Consider the following 22,069-nt stretch of genomic DNA (forward strand, 5'->3'; position numbering starts at 1 on the left):
ACATTGACATTGGTGTACATTTGGCTTCACTGACCTTAAAGTAACACTATTAATTTATTTATTGCAAATACACAAAGGAAGGACTAACAGAGATAAGAGAAATAAAATTAAGCAATAATAAACTTTATTTATATCCTGCCTACATCTCCCAAAAAAGGGACTTGGGTGGCTAACAAGACACTGCAAGTGCAGTGTAAACATCAACAGTGCATCCAGTTCATAATATCATGAACGGTTACCATGTAGTCATCAGTAAAGATTTAGGTAATCAATATATCCAATCAAGTGTCTGGGCCTAAATGACAGTGACATGTATAAGATACGTCCTCAAAGATAGAGCCATGAGATCGTCAAGCTACTGAGTGATTAATGATGCTTATTTATCCCATCGTGATGTGTGAAATTTTTGCATCTGTTTTGTAGCTTATTTAAACTCACAGATGGGCTTCAAACGGCAATATATCAAAATGGCTTTTTAAAGATAACCATAGTTAAAAGTACCCACAATTTAAAGCAAGAGTGTCAAACTCATTTTCTTTGAGGGCCATATCAGCCTGATGATTGCCTTCAAAGCGGCTTTGAATCCATGGGGATGGAGAATCTGCGGATACAGAGAACCAACTATATTTTTTTACAATGCTTTTTACTTATACCCAATTTGAGTTATTGAACAACAACTCCCATCACTTTTGATTATCCCCCATGTAGACTGGGGATAATAGGAATGACAGCCCAACAGCACTTGTGGCTCCGATGTTGGAAAAAGGTTAAAGGACATGAGGCATGATATCCGCAAGCCTCGTATCTAATTTCGAACCCCACTATCCTGACTAACAAAACAAACTTCAGATCTTATTTATCACAATTCCCATTAGGTCTAGTCATGATGTCTAATGAATCGTGGTGAGCTGGATTCAGCCCACAGGCCTTGTGTTTGACACATATCGTTTACGGTATGGATGATACAGCACACTGCAGATAATCTAGTAGCATCTTCCCCACAGGCATGTTGAAGGGGAAGATTGAGAAGCGAGGGTGGTACTGATTTTCAAGAGCTTTTCATTGTTGAAGAAACCTCCATTTGGGGGTGAAATTTTCCATTTCAGCACAATGGCACCAAAAACTGGGATGGGGCTGCGAAAGTACAGCTAGGATGCTCATTCATAACTTCTCCCTTCATATAGTCTTTGGACACAGAATTTGAACAGCTGAACAGAACTTTAATTGGAATAGAATTTGTACAGTCGGTCCTTCTGCCTCATTGTATTGACTCCATAGTTTTATAGGTTTGTGAGCCAGCTATCTATATAAATAAAAATGTAATGCTTGTTTGTGGGATTAACGTAACTCAAAAACTACTGGGCGAATTGACACCAAATTTGGACACAATACACCTATCAGGCCAACAAGTTACCATCACTCATAAAAACACTGAAAAACATAGCAGAAGGGACTTAAAAAGCCAAAAAAAAAAGTACATTACAATGCATGTACAAAACCACCTATATACACATACACACATGTATATACACACACAAAACACATATACACAGACTGGGCCACAGCAACACATGGCAGGGGACAGCTAGTTAGAGATATATGCCTTGCCGTATTTGCCTTGTTTGAAATGTACAATCTTCTTTTCGTATATCTTTTAATAGTTTACAAATTGGCTGCGCAACCAACATGCACAGACATTGCCCTGGACATTTGTAAAAGTAATTTTAAGCTGTACTTAGATTTCACTTTGGAATTCCCAACACTGTTTGCTGTGTGCGGCCTGGTTTCCAGGGACTTCAGAAGCAGTGGTCATGCAAGTTACAAAAGCCAATGCTTTCTCCTGAGCAATTAGCTCTCGACCACATAAACCATGGGAGTTGAGAAGTATTTGAATCAAACAGGCAGTAATAGTCTTTTAGTAATTTATGAAGCATGGAGCCTTGTGTGTGCCTGTGCATACATGCCTGGAAAACTATAGATCAGAACAAAACAACGTGGTTTTCTTTTTGTCCAAACATTGCCTTGTTCTTCCTTCTCACTTGAGGGCAAAAAGGTGTACCTCTCTAATTAGAAATAATGATTAGACACAAGTACAGACTTTCTCCTGACCTATAACATCTATCAGATTCTTGTGAAAGTACGCTCTGGTTCTCATTAGAACTAATAAGCTTAAGTGTCCAATAAAAATAGAGTTGAACTCTTAAAATAATTGTGTACAGATTTAAGTTTTGAAAGAAAACCCAGGCTAGCATTTTAAAAAACAGCACACAATGGGTTTCAAGAAGCAGTTGGGTACAAAATTGGTTTTTCATCACCAGTTTTTGAAAAAAGAATAAATGTTTGAAAAGTGTATCACTTGATATGGTGATCTCTAAGCTTGCATAGGATCAAGTGGGAACCCATTTTTTTGTAAATCAGTTTAGAAAACATTTTGACATTTGTGCATCTTTGTTATTTTGCACCATAATCAAGGAAACTTCTCTGATACTTCTTAATCAGTTTTAACACCTGTTGATGTTAAAAGGCATAGAAGTAGTCTTCTAAGTCCAGTTTGATGCTTTGATCAGGTATAAGAACACCATTAAGTATCCAACCCCCAAGGCAATAGCTGATATGTGTGAATAATAGTAATAATAATAATAATAATAATAATAATAATAAATCTTTATTTATATCCCACTTTTCTCCCTCACGGGATTTAAAGCAGCTTACAACATATTAATGTCATACAAACAACAATCCAGATACATAAATCCAAACCAGTAAGATATTAAACAAATATAAATGTATAGTGAACTAAAGAGATGTGCACCCCAATATGTCTTGAGTCTTCCCAGAAACTGGAAGTTGTCCTATATCAAAGGCAACCATTTGGCTTGATGCAATTGTGTGACACCCCACCCAAAAATAAATGGGCTTTTACTGGTGGAAGGGTGCCAAACATGATGTCTGTGTCCATGAATCATTTCCTCTGTGATGAGAGCATGGCCTCTCCCCTTTTTAGAGGCTGGGAAGAGCCCTCAGAAATGGGATGGGCTACAGCGTCTGGAATTATTGACAATTATTTTCCCATAACAGGAAATAAAGATACTTTGATTAGTATCATAAGATATTTTACAATTGTTTCTACAATAATTATTTTCACTCGACCAATGAGACATTAAGTCTTTTATTAAAACAACTAACCAGTGAAAGGTTTGAACCTTTAAGGTTCTTGGTCTTGCATTACCATCACATTGTGAGAGATTAATTCCAAAAATATTTCTCAGTGAAATAACAAGATTCTTCCATTGGTTTTTGACCTCATAGTATCTGTATGCAACCGAAAACCTTAACTGGTAACACAATTCCAAATAAATAAAGGTGGTATTAATCTCCTCAACCATCATCTTAAGGTGTAAACCAGTGATTCCCAAAAGTGGACGTTATCGCCCCCTTGTGGGCGCTGCAGCGATCCAGCGGGGGGGGGGGCGGTAATGGCCACAGGTGCATTTGGGGGGTCAATGAACAACTATAAGGGGGCGGTGAAAACATAAAAAAAAGAAGAGAAGATTTAGAAAAATTGATTTCCAGGAGTCAGGCCAAATAAGTTTGGGAACCACTGGTGTAAACAATATTTTAAAACCATGTTCTCAACAAAAACAATTCTACCCCCAGACTGTGCCATTCTTTTTCTTGAACATATTGCCTGACAAGTAGATCTGTATAACTCACAATTTGTATATTTTATTAACTTTGAATATTCCGGAAAAAAGTGTTGTCTTAATGATGGTTGATTTTGTGGCACAGAAATTCAAATATGTTTACTAGACATTTAACTGTTTTTACTATTTACAGTCCTTTAGCAGTGATTCTGTGTAAATGCAGATATTTTTAGTGGCTGATTAACATAAACTATGTCCTTCTGAAATACCTTGAAAGGGTTTTCTTTAGGCTTTGTAGCAGGTAGAAGGTTTCAGTTCTGTTTGCCCCTTGCTAGCAGATAATACAATTAATGCACTACATATTTGTTTTCTCCTTGGCTTCCCCTCTGGGGAATAAGCTTACAATTTTGCTGATCGTACACATTTTACAACTAACACTGAATAGGTAGCAGTGGCCTCCTTTTACTTAAGGGTCAGACTTCATAAAATTGCTCAAGAAAACAACCAAGCCTCATTAAACCCAGAGGTGCTATGTGCCTGTTTTTGTGTTTTTCTGAAAGCACTCATTCCTTGACAAAACATGGAATGGCTAATTTGAGCCTGTGCTATCACACCTTTTTTTTCCTGGGGTGACTCGCCAAAGTCAAAGCAGTAGTTAACACAATCAGTCTTTATAGGTAAGAGATTTTGTCACCACCATATAGTGGCACCTCTGACTTCTGATAATGAGGCCAAATGGAATTACTTTCTGGGTAAAAGGGATTTTCTGTGAACGTATCTTGCAGTGATGTTTGCATTATATAGATGCTCGATAAATGCAGTGATCTGGTCTAAATAAATTATTCTGCAAGGAAAGAAAGCATGAAAACTAAGGAGCTCTCCTGTATTAATAAAAAGGAATCTGCTGGCTCTGTGCAGTGTTTAGCGTAATGGAGGATAGTGACAATGAAACCAATTTGCAACAGATATGTGCTGTGCATCAGAAGCACAACTAATTGGACTACTGACATTTGTAATGGCATTTACTGAAAGAGTAACCTCTTCTTTTAGCTTTAAAGGGCCTTTTAGATTAGAATATCAAGAGTACTTTATATGAACAGTTCTCCAGGGTGACTGGTTAGGGGATTGAGAGTTTGGGGTGTAGAAGGGAAATACATCCTAAATGCATCAACTTCGGTTTGCCAGGTGCATACTACAGCCAGCTCTCCACATTTGCTGTGGTTAGGACATCTCTGCCATGAAAGTGAAACACCACAAATAAAGAAATAGGTAAAGGTTGTCCCCTGACATTAAGCCCAGTCATGTCTGACTCTGGGGTGTGGTGCTCATCTCCATTTCTAAGCCGAAGAGCCAGCGTTGTCCGTAGACACCTCCAAGGTCATGTGGCCAGCATGACTGCATGGAGCGCCGTTACCTTCCCGCTGGAGCGGTACCTATTGATCTACTCACATTTGCATGTTTTCGAACTGCTAGGTTGGCAGAAGCTAGGGCTGAAAGCGGAAGCTCATGCCGCTCCCCAGAATCGAACCTGCGACCTTTTGATCAACAAGCTCAGCAGCTCAGTGCTTTATTTATTTGCGACATTTATATGCCTCCCTTCTCACCTTGGAGGGGACTCAGAGCAGCTTACAAGTAAAAAGTAAATACAATATATTATATTATTACCATAGCACAATATTAATATTACATATTACACTCTACTATAACATCATACTGTAATATTATTAGCAATATTACATTTAATATAAAATATATAATTATAATATCATATTAGTAGTAGTACTATATTGTATTACATTATAATATAATCAATATTATATTATATTATATTATATTATATTATATTATATTATATTATAAGCACAGTGCAGGAGACAAGATGGAACTGCCTTCCTGGCCCCCCTCTTCCCTCTGATCTCAGAGCAATGATTGCTGCTTGGGGGGGGGGGACTCCCAACTGATGACACTTTAGACTCTGTGGTTGACTTCTATTGGAAGCTGACCATAGAATTACACTGGCAGACCTAGAGATTTCAAGAGAGGTGTTCCCTTTAGACATCTCTAAGTCCTCTAGTGTGACCTATAGAGTCACACTGGAGTGCCTGTTGGGGCAGTGGTTTAAAACCTTGTGCCGGCAGTACTGCTGACTGACAGGTCAGTGGTTCGAATCCGGGGAGAGTGGGTTGAGCTTCCTCTGTCAGCTCCAGCTCCCTATGCGGGGACAGGAGAGAAGCCTCCAACAAGGATGGTAAATATATCCTGGGCAACGTCCTTGCAGATGGCCAATTCTCTCACTCCAGAAGTGACTTGCACTTTCTCAAGTTGCTTCTGACACGAAAAACAAAACAAAACTGGAGGACCTAGAGATTTCTAAAGAGAACATTTTAGTAAACCCAGTGTATAATCAGATCTGCAAGTCAAAACCTCAAATGTGGAGTAGCAACTATAGTCATATCTTGATCCAGGTGAGCAAAGTAGCATCATAGGGTGGATGTAGTGGCCACTGAGAGAACATAATCACTTGTGGATTGTTTTTTCAGATACTCTTGTTTAGAGAAATTATACCCAAGTAACATCTGATCTTTTAATGAAAGGGATGGAGACTAGATCTTACTGAAGTAGGAAACACTTCTAGGTGCATGCCAAAGATTGGGATGGTTGGCAAGGGTAGAATCCTTCTTCTCAACATCTAGTTTTCTATAGACAGGTATTTTTGGAGGAAAACTTGTTCCATTTTCCTAACCATTTTCTGTTTTTCCCTCCAATCCTCACCTTTTGGTCGTTCCATTTCACTGTCAACATCTAGGAGGCTGCGAGCTAGATTTGGCCTGCTTTTTCCAGCTGATCAACGAAATGGGGGGCATGCAGCAAGTGACTGACCTCAAGAAATGGAACAAGCTGGCAGACATGCTGCGCATCCCCAAAACTGCACAGGACAGGTTGGCAAAGTTGCAGGAAGCCTACTGCCAATACTTGCTTTCCTATGACTCCCTCTCTGCTGAGGAGCACAAGAGACTGGAAAAGGAAGTCCTCTTTGAAAAAGAGATCCTGGAAAAACGGAAAGGCCCCTTGGAGGCACATTCAGATAACAGCTATGAGTTCCAGTCTCTCCCCCGCTATGAGCCCAAAAATGGACTCATCAATGGCGTGGTCCATAAAAATGGGTTCCGGAACAAGGCGAAAGAAGTCGAAGTCCCACAGAAAACAGGCAGGCGGCGACTCTTCTCTCAGGAAAAGGAGATCGTGAAGGAAGAGGAGGAAGACAAAGGCATCCTCAGTGACCTCCACAAGTGTGTCTATAAGGTAAGCACAGGTCTTGCCTTGCCTCTTGGTTAGGAAGTGCAACTTGAAATACAAATGGTGTTTTCCCTGGCACTGCCAGCTTTGATTTAGTGCAAAATGGTGGTTTGGAAAGCGTATTCCTCCTGACACTGAGCACATCCATTTGCAAAGGAATGTTGACTCCTCCACTCAATTTGATTTGGCAGCCTCCACGCTATTAAGCAAGAACTGGCACTACTGCTTGCTGTGTAATTGTTAGCGAGGTCGGGTTTAGCGAGTGGAGCTGAAATGCTGGGAGAGAGAGAGAGAGAACGTAAGATTTGATTGAGCTAGTGTCCAGCACGTCCTGCTTTTCCATCACTGCTCTTTCTCTTATCACGATGAAATGGAAAAATGGTTCTGTCTAGAATTATGGCGACTTGTGCTTCTACTGAGGCTGTCCCTCTTAAAAAACCGAAGCCTGTAAACACCCCCTCCCCCATGACAAATCTTATTTATTTATGTATTAGTCATATCTGGATTCTGACCTTTTCCTAGAGAGGTGCAGAGGATGCATGGAGCAGCAGCAGAGAGAGAGATTAGTTGTCATCACTCCAACCCAGTGGGAGAGGTCAGGCCATGGGAGTGTGGCTTGCCCAAGGCCACCCAGAGAGTTTCATTTCTGAATTTAGAAATGAGCTTGACTTTCTCACGTCCAGGGCTGTCTCACCACAGCACTTCACACTCTTGCCTGACCATTATGTTTTCCAGGGCCTACAACAGTGGGTTGTGGTGACAAAGGTATTATTTTTAAAAATTACAAGAATGTGGACCTGAAGTGAACCAACATAACCACCACTGATGTCTCATGATTTAACTTTAAGGGCAAGGGGAAAGGAATTGCAGAAGAAAATATACATACTATTGCTCTTTTGAATGCATATGTTATTTAACTTTAATGTAATATGTGTGGGGCCTTCCACACAGCCCTATATACCAGAATATCAAGGCAGAAAATCCCAAAATATCTGCTTTGAACTGGGTAATCTGAGTCCATAATCAGATAATGTGGCATTTTCTGCCTTGCTATTCTGGGCTGTGTGGAAGGGTCCTTAGTCTGTAAAAGAAATTAGCTTGTTTTCAGGTATTTTCTTCACATCAACGGCTTGCTCTGGACATAGTAATTCATTCCACGAGGTTGGGTCTTGTCAGCAGAGGTCCTCAATATACTATTTGTGATCTTGTGACTGAATTAAGGTGTATTGATTAATAGTTACAGGCGAGAGCATTTTCACCAAGTCATAGCTAGTGTTTCCTGCTGCTGGATTGTTGTCCTTGTCCTCAAGATCTATATCTGGCTATTTATATGGTACCTTTAACACACACTGATATATTTTAAGAAAAAATGTAGCTATAGGAGTGCTATAGGAGTGCTTCCAGACAAAAGGCTCCAAGCTCTATACATCAAAAAAACACAACTGTGTCACTATTTGATTTCTTCATTTGTAACTGGGTAGGTTTTTCCCCTAAAAGAAAAATGAAGGGAAAAACTTGGCATTATACTAAATTTCCTTTGACCAGAAGCTGGCCACTTTGAGTGTCTCTGTGTCACTGTAAGAAGGTCCTCCATTGTGCATGTTGCAGGGCTCAGGTTGCATTGCAACAAGTGGTCTGTGGTTTGCTCTTCTCCACACTTGCATGTCATGGACTCCACCTTGTATCTGCGTCTCATAGTGCCAGAGTGCAGCCTGTTCAGTGCTTTCCAAGTCACCCAGTCTTCTGTGTGTCCAGGAGGGAATTTCTCATCCAGTATCAGCCACTGATTGAGATTCCAGGTTTTAGTCTGCCACTTTTGGACTCTTGCTTGCTGAGGTGTTCCTGTGAGTATCTCCCTAGATCTTAGGAAGCTATTTCTTGACTTAAGACATTGGCTGATATCCCAACAGAGGATGTGCCAGAGATGTCAATGCTTTGGTCCTTTCATTGCTGACTGCTACTTCTTGATGGATGTCAGCTGGTGCCATCCTGGCTAAACAGTATAATTTCTCCAGTTGTGTAGGACGTAGACGTCCTGTGATAATGCGGCATGTCTCATTAAGAGAAACATCCACTATTTTAGCATGGTGAGGTGTATCCCACACTGGGCATGTGTATTTATCTACAAGACCCGATAAGTAGCCCAGCAGCAGAGTAGCAAAGTGCAAGGGCAAATGTCTTCACTGTATCTGGTTGTGATCCCCAGGTTGTGGCAGTCAGCTTTCGTATGATATTATTTCTAGCACCCACTTTTTGCTTGATCTTGTAAGTCAGAGCACAGTCTAGAATAACTCCCAGGTAGCTTGGTGGGCTGAAATGCTCCAGTGGGATTCCTTACCAGGTGATCAGAGCTTGAGATGAGGTGAATGATAAGCACAATGTTTTTGTACATATTTATTAACCTTTTTTGCGAAACCTGTTTCTGCCAGATCAGCAGGTGCTCCTTTAGTGGTGTCTTTCTATGAATCTCACTTTTTTCAGGCTCCCAAGTCCCCCTGAAAACGACCTTTTTATTCCCACCCACTTATGGCAATAGATTCTCTATTTCATCTCTTTAGATGCTCTTTGCTTCCATTTCTTTTTGAAAGTGCACATTGGTTACAAATATAGTTGCAAGTGTTGCTACTGGAAGCAGAATTACGTCGATGTTAACTAATATGGCAGCTGGAATCAATCTCTCAGTTCTGCTGGAGGTCAAAGAAAAATCTTGCTAGTCACATTACATTTGTTAAAATCTCTGTGTTTGTTCTCCTGCTAAACATGCTTTCTAAGGGAAGAGAATTAACTATGTAATGCTTACAGAAGAGCTCCAAATCTTGATTTCTTTTTTTCTTACTGAATTTATTTTCTGCCTTTCTCCTGCCACGAGATTCAAGATGACTTATAATCATTTCAAATAGATCAGTGATAATGATCACACTATTTGTCTGGTTTCATAGAGAAAATAAATTTCTACTTCATCCCAAAATAAAATGAAACAAGGCTGGTTAAGTATTTTTCCCAAGCTCTGCTTAACGTCTCTGTGAACGAGGAGGAACTCCATGGCTTCAAAAGTACAATTTATAGCTCACACCCACATCCTTTCTCTCTTCCTCTGCGTTTTCGTATTTAAATTAGGAATAGCTTCTTTATGCTTCTAGCTTTGGGATTTGCACAGTAGTCTGTCGCTTAACCCATTTAGCTATGCTCAGGATACAATCATTCAGTTTGACAAACATATAAAGATCTGGCAATTGCTGCATTGTTATCAAGTGTGTGAAGTGTGGCTTCCAAAATAGGAGGGTGTCTAAAGTCTGGACCAATAACTACTTTGATTTGGGTTCTCCAGAAAACATAATATAAAGGACATTGAGCCAAGTCCTCAAGTCTCCTCTTGAAATGTTTTCTAACAGCTCATTTTGTGGATGTCACCACTCCTTCTAATGCATATCTTTTGCTTTTAGATGTTGTGCAGATGAATCAAGCGTTATTCCTCACAGTCAAATTTGGTCCAAGGTTCCCACTTGAATTGTTGAGAGGAAATGCTCCAGTATAGTTTCCATCCCCCTTAGCTAGGGATTCCTTGAATTTGCGGCAGGCAGAGCAAAACCAACAATTTAGCATTAAAATTATAATTATTGAAAATCTCTCCCCAACTTCCTCCTTGGTTTTTGTATGTACTGTGTGTTTTGTATGTGTTTATCAATACAGCTATTGTGTATTTTGTATGTGTTAATCAATACAGCTGAAGAAAATCCCCTTTTCGATACTTTATGAAATGAAAACTGAAAAAAAAACTTCTAATAATACAGTGGACCCTTTGGATCTGCAGGCTTCAGGCCCACAATTTCCACTAACCATAGATTGTCACATCCTCTGCTTAAAATGGCAGCAATGTAAACACGACATGCTGGAGCAGTCCTAGGATGTGATCATTTCCTTTTTGGGGGGCATCTGTGGGGCAATCCTAAACCCGAACCCCTGTGGATCTGGAGGGCATGCTGTATAACAAATCAGTTATGCCTCCTCCTTTGAGTGCTGTGAAGCATTCCTCCTGAGGCAGAGTTGTGCTATGTTTCTGAAAGTAATTTGTTTTTGAGACTAATTTCTGCTTGGATAAAAAAGGGCACTGTGCAAAGGAGGGGGAAGGAGGAAGCCACACAATTGCTCCTCCACGTTCGTTTCCAGTCTTTTTAATCTCTAAATTACAGATGCAAGTTTAATGACTGGAGGAATAACACTTTTCAAGGGTTTTTGTTTGTTTTGTTTTGTTAGTGCAATAAATGGTTCACATGGTAATAAAAGAGGAAGGAAATTGCTTGTTTTATTTATGAGCATGCAACTCTGACATTTAAGAGTGTCTCAGCCCTCTTTCCATGATGGGCAGTTTTAATGTTTTCTAATAGCTTAATTGCCTTGTATTCTTTTTTTTTAAGAGTCAGCAACACACTTTATGTAGAATTATTAGGGCCAAGGCTGATCTTTGATTGAGGGGAAATGTTACATTGCATCTGTTTTTCCTGCAGGCACATGGTTTATTTATTTACTGTATTTATTTACTGTATTTTTACCCCGCTCTATCTCAATCCCAAAGGGGACACAGAGTGGCTTCTATAGAGCAGGGATTTTCAAACCTTTTCAGTCGCAGAACTCTTTTTGAAGCAGAAGTTTCTCGTGGAGCCCCAAGACATGTTTATATTCTTGTCATGAAAGAAAAGCACAATCAAAGCACCCCCCAACAAATAGCGATCCACCCTTTGAAGTAGTAGTAGTAGTAGTAGTAGTAATGATGATGATGATGATAACAATAATAATAATAATAATAATAATAATAGGAGCAACCCCAGAGGCCATACAGTCTAACCCCCTTCTGCCATGCAGGAAAAGCACAATCAAAGCACTCCCAAAAGATGGGTACCCAGACTTAGTAGTAGTAGTAGTAGTAGTAGTAGTAGTAGTAATAATAATAATAATAATAATAATAATAGCAGAAATCTCAGGGACTTACTCCCTTCTGCCATACAGAAAAAGCATAATAAAAGCGCCCCCTGAGAGGTGGGAGAGAAATAGGGTTTTGGAAGTAAGGAAGGCAAGAGGAAGTGGCTTTTTGGGGTGATAGAGGTGAGGGAAAAAAGCTTTTGGGGGTGGGGGAGACCGAAAGAGCTGGAGGAGCAGGAAAGAGGAGGGAAAGCTTAGAGGGGGAGCAAGAGGAAGGAGGAGGAGGAAACTGTGGAGCCCCTCAGTTTGATTCACTAAGCCCCAAGGGCTCTGTGGAGCACACTTTGAGAACCCCTGCTATAAAACAAACATAAAAATATTGAAAACTCTCTAAACAAGAGCTTTCTAGACATTTCATGTTGGTGACACATTTTTTAGAGGTGCATTATTTCGTGACACAGTAATTCAGTTTTACTAGCAAACCGGAGGTTAAACCAACTCCTTGTAAGAGATACAAAGACATACATAAATTGTTGTAAAAAGTATGTGGGCACTCAAAATATCTCGTACAAATCTTACATTTATATAATTTTTAAAATATATTGATTTGTTGCTTACTTTACATAGACTCAGATGTTTTTCATAATTTACATGACACACCTGCACACTGCAGCTGACATACTAACATGTTGCAACACAAGGTTTGGAATACTCTGATTGACTCTATAGCTTGAATCATTTAAATTAAAAAATGGAAAAAAGAAAAATCTACATTCCTTTATGCACACAAGAATTTATTTTTCACCTATTGTGCCTGCCAAACAATAAGTTATGGTTCAGACTGACATGGTGTTGAAAAGCAGGGACCATCATCAGTGCAGTGATTGTCTTACACTGGAAAGCACCTTGGTTAGGTCTGTAGTCACCCACCAGAGTTGTGAAAATTGTTGTCACTGAAACAAAAAAGAGTATTCTTCATAGCTTCAGAGGGCCTCAAGTACACTTCTGCAAGCAGAGCTATGACCAGGGATAGAATATTCCATCCCAGTACCAATTTGTCTTTCCGATGCAATTCATCTTATCCCTCATTGGAGATAAACCTCATTGTTTATCCCACCCGAGAATCCCACTACACATAGCACTTTCTATCTATCTTACCCACAGGTTTTATAATTTTTACCCACCGCATTTGGCCCAGCTCGTTCTGTTTAATTTCCTTACCATTTTATATTTTGCTTTTATTATGTTATTGTCATTATTTTATTGCATTACTATGTTATTGTTAAGCACTCTGTTTGATGTTATTGTCTGCTTTGTATGTATTTCTTCATAGTGTTCTCTGAAATGCGCACAACCATATGTATGGATTTCACAGATGGACACTCGAATACTTTCTTTGCTTTATTGTAATTATTTGGGTTTGACCTCATGTTAGCCGCCCCGAGTCCCTTTGGGGAGATGGTGGCAGAGTATTAAAAAGTATTATTATTATTATCACCTTCCACAATGTACCTTAAAGGACATATGTCCATGTAACTGGGCATTACTTATCTAATTTTCAGAATCCTGATCTTGATCTGCTATTAGAATTCTTAATTTGCTTTAACACGGGTTCTTACTGGTGTTTTGTCTTCTCAATTGCAAAAAATCATCCGATGATGGGAAATCAATCTAAACATTCTAATATACTTATATATGTATATTTTCTGTGATTGATTCCTGTGAGTGCATCTGTGAGCAAGCACTAGGACTGCTCTTTTCATAACAGGCATACGTTGACATTTCAGCTAGCTACAGAACATCTCCATATTGCTCTGTAAAGAATCTTTGATCAGGATCCAGTAGGACTGTTCCGTTGACAGAAAGCATTCTGTCAGCACAAACATGTCTAAAATAAGAATATTTCTGCCTTCTGGTTCCTGGGTGCCCCAATATCTACCCTGGGGGTCCACAAAACCCTCCAGAGTAGGTTTCAGGCAGTATGTAAAGAAGAAGAGTGGTATGTATCTGAGTAAGACCTTTTAGAGCGTATTTGTAGCTCTGCCATGAGTTCCGTATCTGTAGCACAGTCATTCAGTTGGTTTCCACAAGCCACAAGGCCCATCTGCATAACCATGCAACCTGGCAACTATCCATGCCATTTGCTGTAAGACCGTTGACACAAAAAACCCTCTACTTCCTCTCTGTAGTTCAACTCCTCTCATTTTGTTATCCTCAATTAGGGAAATGTAGACAAATAACATTTTTTCACACTTTGTGACTTTGGTTTGCAGGGAAGGTCTGTTTCTTTAACAACCTTTTACCGAACAGCAAGAAACATCATGAATATGTGCTTCAGCAAAGAGCCTACAGCAGCTGAAATTGAGGTGAGGAATCCCCTAACATTAGGGAACATCTTTGGCTTGGCCCTTCCCCACCAGGACCACACTTGAGAAACATTACTCCCCAGGGAACACAGTCCAATATGAGTGGTTATGGATGTGGCCCCTCTTCTCTGCAATTTCTATAATTTCAGCAGTTGATAAAAAAAGAAGAGCAGCAGCATATCTGGAAGGAGTTGTTAAAAGATATTGTGGAACTGGGTTGCTGTGAAGCACTCTCTCCTGACATTTCACCCGCATCTATGGCAGGCATCCTCAGAGGTTGTTAAGTCCATAGATGTGGACAAAAGGGGGAAACCATGAAAATGGGAAAAAATTGGCTATTAGTATTAAAAAAAACTCTGAAATCAGGACAGTAAATAAAAAACAACACTAAAAAATAGGGGAATTCCAGCCAAGAATCAATCAGGGCCAGCTAACACCTCCCAGCAAAGGATTCCCCCAGGCAGGAAGCAATCAGGCTTTGATGCTGAAAGGCCATTCAGTGCTAATCAAGGTGGCCAATGGCAACATCCACATTTGCCTCAGACAGACAAGAGTTCTTTCTCCCACCCTGGACATTCCACAGATATGTAAACCCCACTTGATTAGTTTTCAACAAACCTCCCAACCTCTGAGGATGCATGCCACAGATGAGAGCTAAATGTCAGGAGAGAATGCTTCTGGAACATGGCCATACAGCCCGGAAAACTCACAGCAACCCAGTGATTCCAGCCATGAAAGCCTTTGACAACAAATTGTGGGACTCTGCCCAATATCTTGTTGGGAAATTGCATAATTATAATTGATCATTCCATCAGCTTAAGCTATGCAGGGCACTTGCAGCAGGAGGACAGCAGTGAAAACTAGGTCCATCAGGAGAGAAAGCTGCCCTTTCCAGCTCCTGTGTTGCTGGGCAGCCAGTGGAGCATCCCACACCCCAACCCCGATGGAGATGACATTCATTGCTCTTCAACCTCATTGTCACAGTGCCTGCAGTCACATCATCTCTGCTGTCAAGCTGCAACCATTGCTGCCTCCCTCACAAGCATAGTTATGTGGACCAGTAGGATTGTGGCCAAAATTAGGAAGAAGTATAGTAGCTCAGGAGCCAGCATGGTGTCATGGTTTGAGCAGACCTACCCAGTCAGTTTTAAGTTGTTAATTTTAATCTGTGGATTTTAACTTGTGTTTTAACTGTGTATCTTGTTGTATGTGTTTTAAAGTGCTTTATCTCTCATTTTAATGATATTGTATCCTGTCTCAGACTGCAGGGAAAATAATGGCCAAGTTGGGGAATAAATCCTGGTCTCCAGAGCCATTGACCATTATTATTATTATTATTATTATTATTATTATTATTATTATTATTATTATTATGCCGTGGTGGCACAATGGGTTAAGCCATCCAGGTAAAACATCCAGGTGTCCTCTGGGCAATGTCCTTGCAGATGGCGAATTCTCTTACACCAGAAGTGACTTGCAGTTTCTCAAATTGCTTCTGACATGAAAAAAATATTATTATTATTATTATTATTATTATTATTATTATTATTATTATTATTGGTCAATTGCTCAGTATTACTTGTGATCAGGAATTTAGAATGAGATGGTGTCCTGACTTTAATTTCTCATACAGGAACCAACAAGACTGGCAACTAAATCTTGCATCAATCATAGCACTGGAATAACATTCTCCTCTGCACCTGAGTCTAATTTAGGGATTGCAGGGCAGGTATTGCCACACAGGCAGTTGTGAGGCACAACATCTTGCCAGTATACAACACTCCATGATAAGCAGTTGCTTTTAGGAGTGGTTGCCTTATTTGCCTAATGTTAACTCTTTTAAAAAAATGCTTTAAATTATAATTTCAAAGAAAGGGAGAGAAAAATAGGGGAGTACTTGGGATATAAATATGGGATAATTATATAGAGTGGAACCCCTTGTGGTACAGTGGGTTAAACTGCTGAGCTGCTGAACTTGCTGACCAAAAGGTTAGCAGTCCGAATCTGGGAAGCAGGATGAGCTCCTGCTGTTAGCCCCAGCTTCTGAAAAACCTAACAGTTTGAAAACATGCAAAAGTGAGTAGACCAATAGGTATCGCTCAGGTGGGAAGGTTCTGGCGCTCCATGCAGTCATGCCGGTCACATGACCTTGGAGGTGTCTATGGACAACTCCAGCTCTTCAGCTTATAAATGGAGATGAGCACCACCCCCCAGAGTCAAGACACAACTAGACTTAATGTCAAGAGGATACCATCACTAGGTATATACAATAATACAAGTTCGGTATCCTCTATCAGAAATGCTAGGGAACAAAAACACTTTGGATTTTGGGATACATACTGTATGTAATTGTACATAATGAGTTAACTTGGGAGATGGAGTCTGAACATCTTACACACATGACATTAAAGGTTATCTTATACAACATTTTAAAGAATTTTGCACATGAAACAAAGGTTGTATACATTGAATCATCTGAAAGCAGGTCAACATTTAGCAAATTCTAAGCAGTGGTTGGGGCAGGTTTTCCCTTGACTGAAGCATGCCAGTCCTTCCTCAACGAGCACATTCTTCAAAATAGTCAATGAATTTCACAGTAGTAATGCGAGAATACATAATACTATCAACACCAGGCAGGAAAAAAAAACTCTTTAGAATAGATAAAGGAAGGGAATCACGAACTTTCTAAGGATAACGGCTGGTAGGGGGTTGCTTGTGAGGATCTACTCAGTACTCATTTATAGATATGTTGTCCTTTGTTGTTACAGCAAGAATACTGGAGGTTAGTGGAGCAGAAGGATTGCCATGTAGCAGTGCACTGTGGGAAAGTCGACACAAACACTCATGGGAGTGGCTTTCCTGTGGGAAAATCAGAACCATTCTCAAGGTAAGTCTTGGTAGTATTCATGGGAATTTTTCATTTCCTCTTACACAGTGCAATATTGGTTCACATTATTTAGACTGCTGGTTGTGCCTTCCTAGATGCCATGATGCAAATCCATTCTGTATCAGTGATCAGACTCATTTTCCAGTTGCACGGTTGAACATTCATACACTGAAGTTGCACATTTTGAAAACATATTGCATGTGTTTATTAGAGCTGTACATCCTGAGGCATGAAATTAATTTGGTCCTCCAGATACTGACAGTAACAGCTACCTGAACAGTGGTGAGGAATGCTAAGAGTTGCAGCCCTGTGGCATGGCTTCTGGTCTGCTGCATGATTCCCACTCATGTTCTATGGCAGGAGTTTCACCAAGGGTCATAGCAGTCTTGTGGTTGCATTCAAAGGGCAGTTGGTAATTGTAAGAACGTATAATAAAAGTTACTATGTGGGTCACAGAAAATGATGTGGCGGGCCGGATTCAGACCAAGGACCTTGTGTTTGACATGCGTGGTCTGTGGTGTGAGAAGGGGTTGCTTAAAGGAAGTGTGGCCAGTTTCTACAGGAGCCCATTCTCCTGCCTGTGTCCTATTTGTTGGTTTGTCACTTCTGTGAACACTTCTTCTAACTAGTTGGTTCAATATGATCAGCAGTGCAGACTTAATAGTGCAGCCTCTTACTACTTGGGTTACACTGCATCACTGGAAGCCAAGCTTGAATCCATAGACTTCGTTGCACTACAACTCTCATAGTTTCTTACTTTTGTCCTTGCTGGTTGGGACTTCTGGGAAATGAAGTCTAAAAACATCTCTGAGGACCCAAGATTGGAAACTACTGGCCTCTTCTTCAGATCAATATAACTTTCTTGTCTTCTAATTGCTTTGCTCTTTCTAGTAAGGGAAAAGCATGTTTAGTGTTGGTGCAGACCAATGCCTAGGAACCAACTGTGGTTCTCAACCTGGGGTCCCCAGATGTTTTTGGCCTTCAACTCCCAGAAATCCTAACAGCTGGTAAACTGGCTAGGATTATTGGGAGTTGTAGGCCAAAAACATCTGGGGACCCCAGGTTGAGAACCACTGGCACTAGCTACTTAAATGTGGAGCCCATTGCCTTATAGAATGGTAGCCATTGGTTCCTACCAACTTCTCTTTTCCACCTTGCTATCTAGAAGTGTGTCTATAGTGCAGGATTAGTGGTATTTTGTATTATTTAAACTGCTGTGGCTCAATGCTATGGGATTCAGGAATGTGTAGCTTTGTGAGGCACCACTATTTGATAGAACTGTGAGAGAAGTAAGGTTGAATACTGTGAAAGCCACCCACTGCATAGCTATCAGCCTTCTCCCAGTAGATTCAAATCAAGGAAAAGCTTCATGAGAACCACCACTCCTCTTAATGTTCCCCCAGCAACTGCAAGAGCATCTAAACCAGGAAATCTCAGTTGGATGGCCGCCCATGAGAGTCTGTGAGAGAAATAAGGTTGAACACTATGAAAGCCATCCTCTACATGGCTGTCAGCCTTCTCCCAGTAGACTCAAATCAAGGAAAAAAATAATGAGAACCAAAATACACGAGAACCACCACTGCTCTTAATGTTCCCCCAGCAACTGCAAGAGCATCCCTCTGGGCAGCAAACCAGGAAATCTCAATTGGATGGACCCCATGAGGGTCTGTCTCCAGGGGCACCAAGAATGGGCAACTTGGAAGTCCCTGAACAGACTTAGAAGAGAAGTGGGCAGATCAAAAGACAATGTAGCAAAATGGTACTACCTAGAATAATCCTCCACCTTGTGTGTCTGTAGAGCAGAACAAACAACTCCACATCTGTATGCTTGCCCACAATGCCCTGCCTCATGTACAGAGGAAGAATTGTTTAAAGCTACAGACAAACCAGTTGCTGTTGCCCAATTTTGGGCAAAAATTATTTAGCTTGTGCTCCTTCTATTTTTATGTTTATCAGTTTTATACTTATGTCTGCAATGCTTTTGAAAAGAAAGATAGATAGACAGACAGACAGACAGACAGACAGACAGATAGATAGATAGATGATAGATGAGAGAAAGATAGAAAGGGTAAAGACCTTGTAAAACTACAACTCCCATGATTCCATAGCATTGAGCCATGGCACTCAAAATGGTGTTAAACTGCATTCATCTTTCATTATAAAGGCACCCAAAGTGTTAGAGCTCCCCTCAGATTGGGAGATGTAGATCCAGATATTATTTATATGTCACTGTGAAGCAGAAGCAGTGGAGTCAAGTAAGTTAATGTTTTAACAATATTAATTCAATTGATCGTGTATTTTAATAACCAGTAAGAAATGGCAAGTCTTCTCAGACATTTCAGTGCAAGATATCCGGAATCCAGGAAGGTGAGAGTGTAATTATTAAACAAAATGCTTCTTTTTGCATAAGAATAGAGATAGCTGGAAATTCTGGGAAGTAGCATTAAATAATTCCTCAGGGGGACTCTGCCAGCTCTTTCCCCCCTTTGGCTATAGCAGTTCACAATCCTGCCCAGCAATCTAGAACCCTTAGCCCATAGGTAAATGAATGTAACCGATTTGTAATTTAATTTTTGCCAGTCGTGATCTGTATCTCTTAATTTGGACAGGCATGGGTGGAACCTGACAGTCCTTCCTAATAACACAGGATCCATCCTGCGACATCTTGGTGCTGTGCCTGGTAAGACAGTTTATGTTCTCCACATTTGATGAGATTCCTCCCTTGTGGGATTCGGAAAGAGTGTTGAATAAATCATGGTTTTTTTGCCACTTGCCTGGAGTGAGGCATATATACCTGCTGCTTAAAAATGAATTAATATTCAGCTAAGCTTCAAATCATGGCAGTATTTATAATCCTGTTTGTGACTCTGCTGGCCATTGACCCCTCAATCTGTTCGGCACAGATGGACGCACTACCTGCCGAGGCTGAGAAAGGTGTGTTTTGTACATAACAACACACACAGAGGAATTCAGCTCTGCCTCTTGCATGGCAGAAAAATGGGGAGGGGGAGAAAGGTGAGACCAAGGGAGACTGTAAACAAGTAGCCCAGACCATGCACGTCAGGGCATTTACTTCTCCCAGTTGTAACCTGTTTGTTCATCATTATTCAGTACACCCATGTTAATGTCTAGTGTCAATTCAGTGAATGATCAGCACGTGTAGCTTCATGATTTGTAATCCCAAAGGAGCACTGCTCGGCCAACCAATTTGCTTTTGCCTTCATCCCCTTTTTCTCCATTCAAAACAAACACACAAACAAAAATCCAAACTCCTTTCCCCATATCCTCAATTTATCATATAGGTAGGAGCCCCCGGTGGTGCAGTGAGTTAAACCCTTGTGCCAGCTGAACTGCAGATCTGAAGATTGGCGGTTTGAATCCGTGAGATGGGGTGAGCTCCCGTCTGTCAGCTTCAGCTTCTCATGTGGGGACATGAGAGAAGTCTCCCACAGGATGGTGAAACATCCGGGCATCCCTTGGGCAATGTCCTTGCAGAGGGCCAATTCTCTCACACCAGAAGTCTCAAGTTGCTCCTGACACAAATAGATCAATAGATATCGATATAGATATGGCTTTGTGCATACTTCAGAGACAGTGGAAGATCTCCTATTTGGCAAGGCGTTCTTTCTGCTTCGCGTTCAAGCCAGATACTGTGTCAATGTCACTGTGTCCTGGCCTCTGTAACCTTTGTTCACTGAGAGCACCGAAAAAGGACACATCTACAATGACAATTTGATTTGGATTGAAGGCAACTCAAAAATGTGGTGTTTGAATGATGCCTGGTGTGAACATGCAAAGGAGCACATATTTGAGGTGTTAATCCAGGATAAACAAAATCAGGATACTCCCAAATACGGCTGGTAATGCATCAGCATGTGTAGGTGTAAACCATATCACATGACTCAGGTGAGCTGCACATGCACATTGAGGCAGGAAGAATTGGAAGAAAAAACTAATCCTCTGGAGCAATGGTTGGTCCTCCAGATCTTTTGGACCTCAATTCCCACAATTCCTAACAGCTGGACCAGCTGTTAGGAATTGTGGGAACTGAGGTCCAAAAGACCTGGAGGACCAACCACTGGGATTTCTGGGAGTTGAAGTCCAAAACATCGGGAGGACCAAAGGTTGGGGACCACTGCTCTACAGCTATGAAACTGCCGATCCTGGAACTATCGGAACTGAACTCTCTGGTGTCCATAAGCACTGCCTAGGTTTCAACCCAGTTCCTGAGCTTGCCATGTGATCAACCACACATTCGCTTTGCTTCCACCTACTGCTTTCATCCCTCATTAAGTGGTCAGTGTGGATGTGCCCAAAAACTCTACCGTTCTGTTTTAAGGGGGATGGATGGATTTGGGCAACAAACAGAAACTGTTGTTGGACAACCAGCGTATCCATTTCAGAAGCACTTCTGAATATCTCATTTTTATGTTTGATGGAGGACCTTCCAAATACTGAGTGCAGCTTGTGCAGTGCCCGCATATGGGGATTGGCCTCTTGATCATGTTAGTCAACACTGCCATCTATTGGAATAAAAGTTAACTCCCGGCTTTTTCCATATTGGCTGGTTCAGTTGTAGGAGCCAGCATAGTATACAGTGGTTTAAAGGACTAGGACTCTGCAGACCACTCAGCCATCAGAACCTTGGGCAAGTCACACACCCTCAGCCTCAGAGAATGGCAAAGGCAAATCCTTTCTTAAGAAACATTGCCAGGGTGACTTGAATTGCTATAAATCAGAAACAACTAGAAAGCACATAACTGCAAGCTCAGTTGTACAGTACTGCCTGTTGATCAAATGTGTTTAAAGCTCATGCCTCCTTATTTATTTTTAGTTGCACATCTACACTGATTACTTAGATCAAGTTACATATGTACATTGAAGAAAGTGGTTTTGCTGTGCACATGTCAGAAGTGATTTGCGAATATACTGTAAGTCACTCCTGGTGCAAGAGAATT

At 40.7% G+C, this 22,069-nt stretch overlaps 1 protein-coding gene across 1 annotated transcript in view; it reads left to right on the forward strand.

Moving 5' to 3' along the window:
- Nucleotides 1-22,069, forward strand: part of JARID2 (jumonji and AT-rich interaction domain containing 2) — a 257,357-nt gene that overhangs the window by 218,209 nt on the left and 17,079 nt on the right. The window contains exons 8-11 of the mRNA XM_060774854.2: nt 6,451-6,947; nt 14,132-14,224; nt 16,993-17,111; nt 19,721-19,791. Coding sequence (XP_060630837.2) covers nt 6,451-6,947; nt 14,132-14,224; nt 16,993-17,111; nt 19,721-19,791 — 780 coding nt within the window. The remainder of the gene's footprint in view (nt 1-6,450; nt 6,948-14,131; nt 14,225-16,992; nt 17,112-19,720; nt 19,792-22,069) is intronic.

Source organism: Anolis sagrei, chromosome 4 (genome assembly GCF_037176765.1).
Source record: "Anolis sagrei isolate rAnoSag1 chromosome 4, rAnoSag1.mat, whole genome shotgun sequence".
In the NCBI taxonomy this organism is placed as follows: domain Eukaryota; kingdom Metazoa; phylum Chordata; class Lepidosauria; order Squamata; family Dactyloidae; genus Anolis; species Anolis sagrei.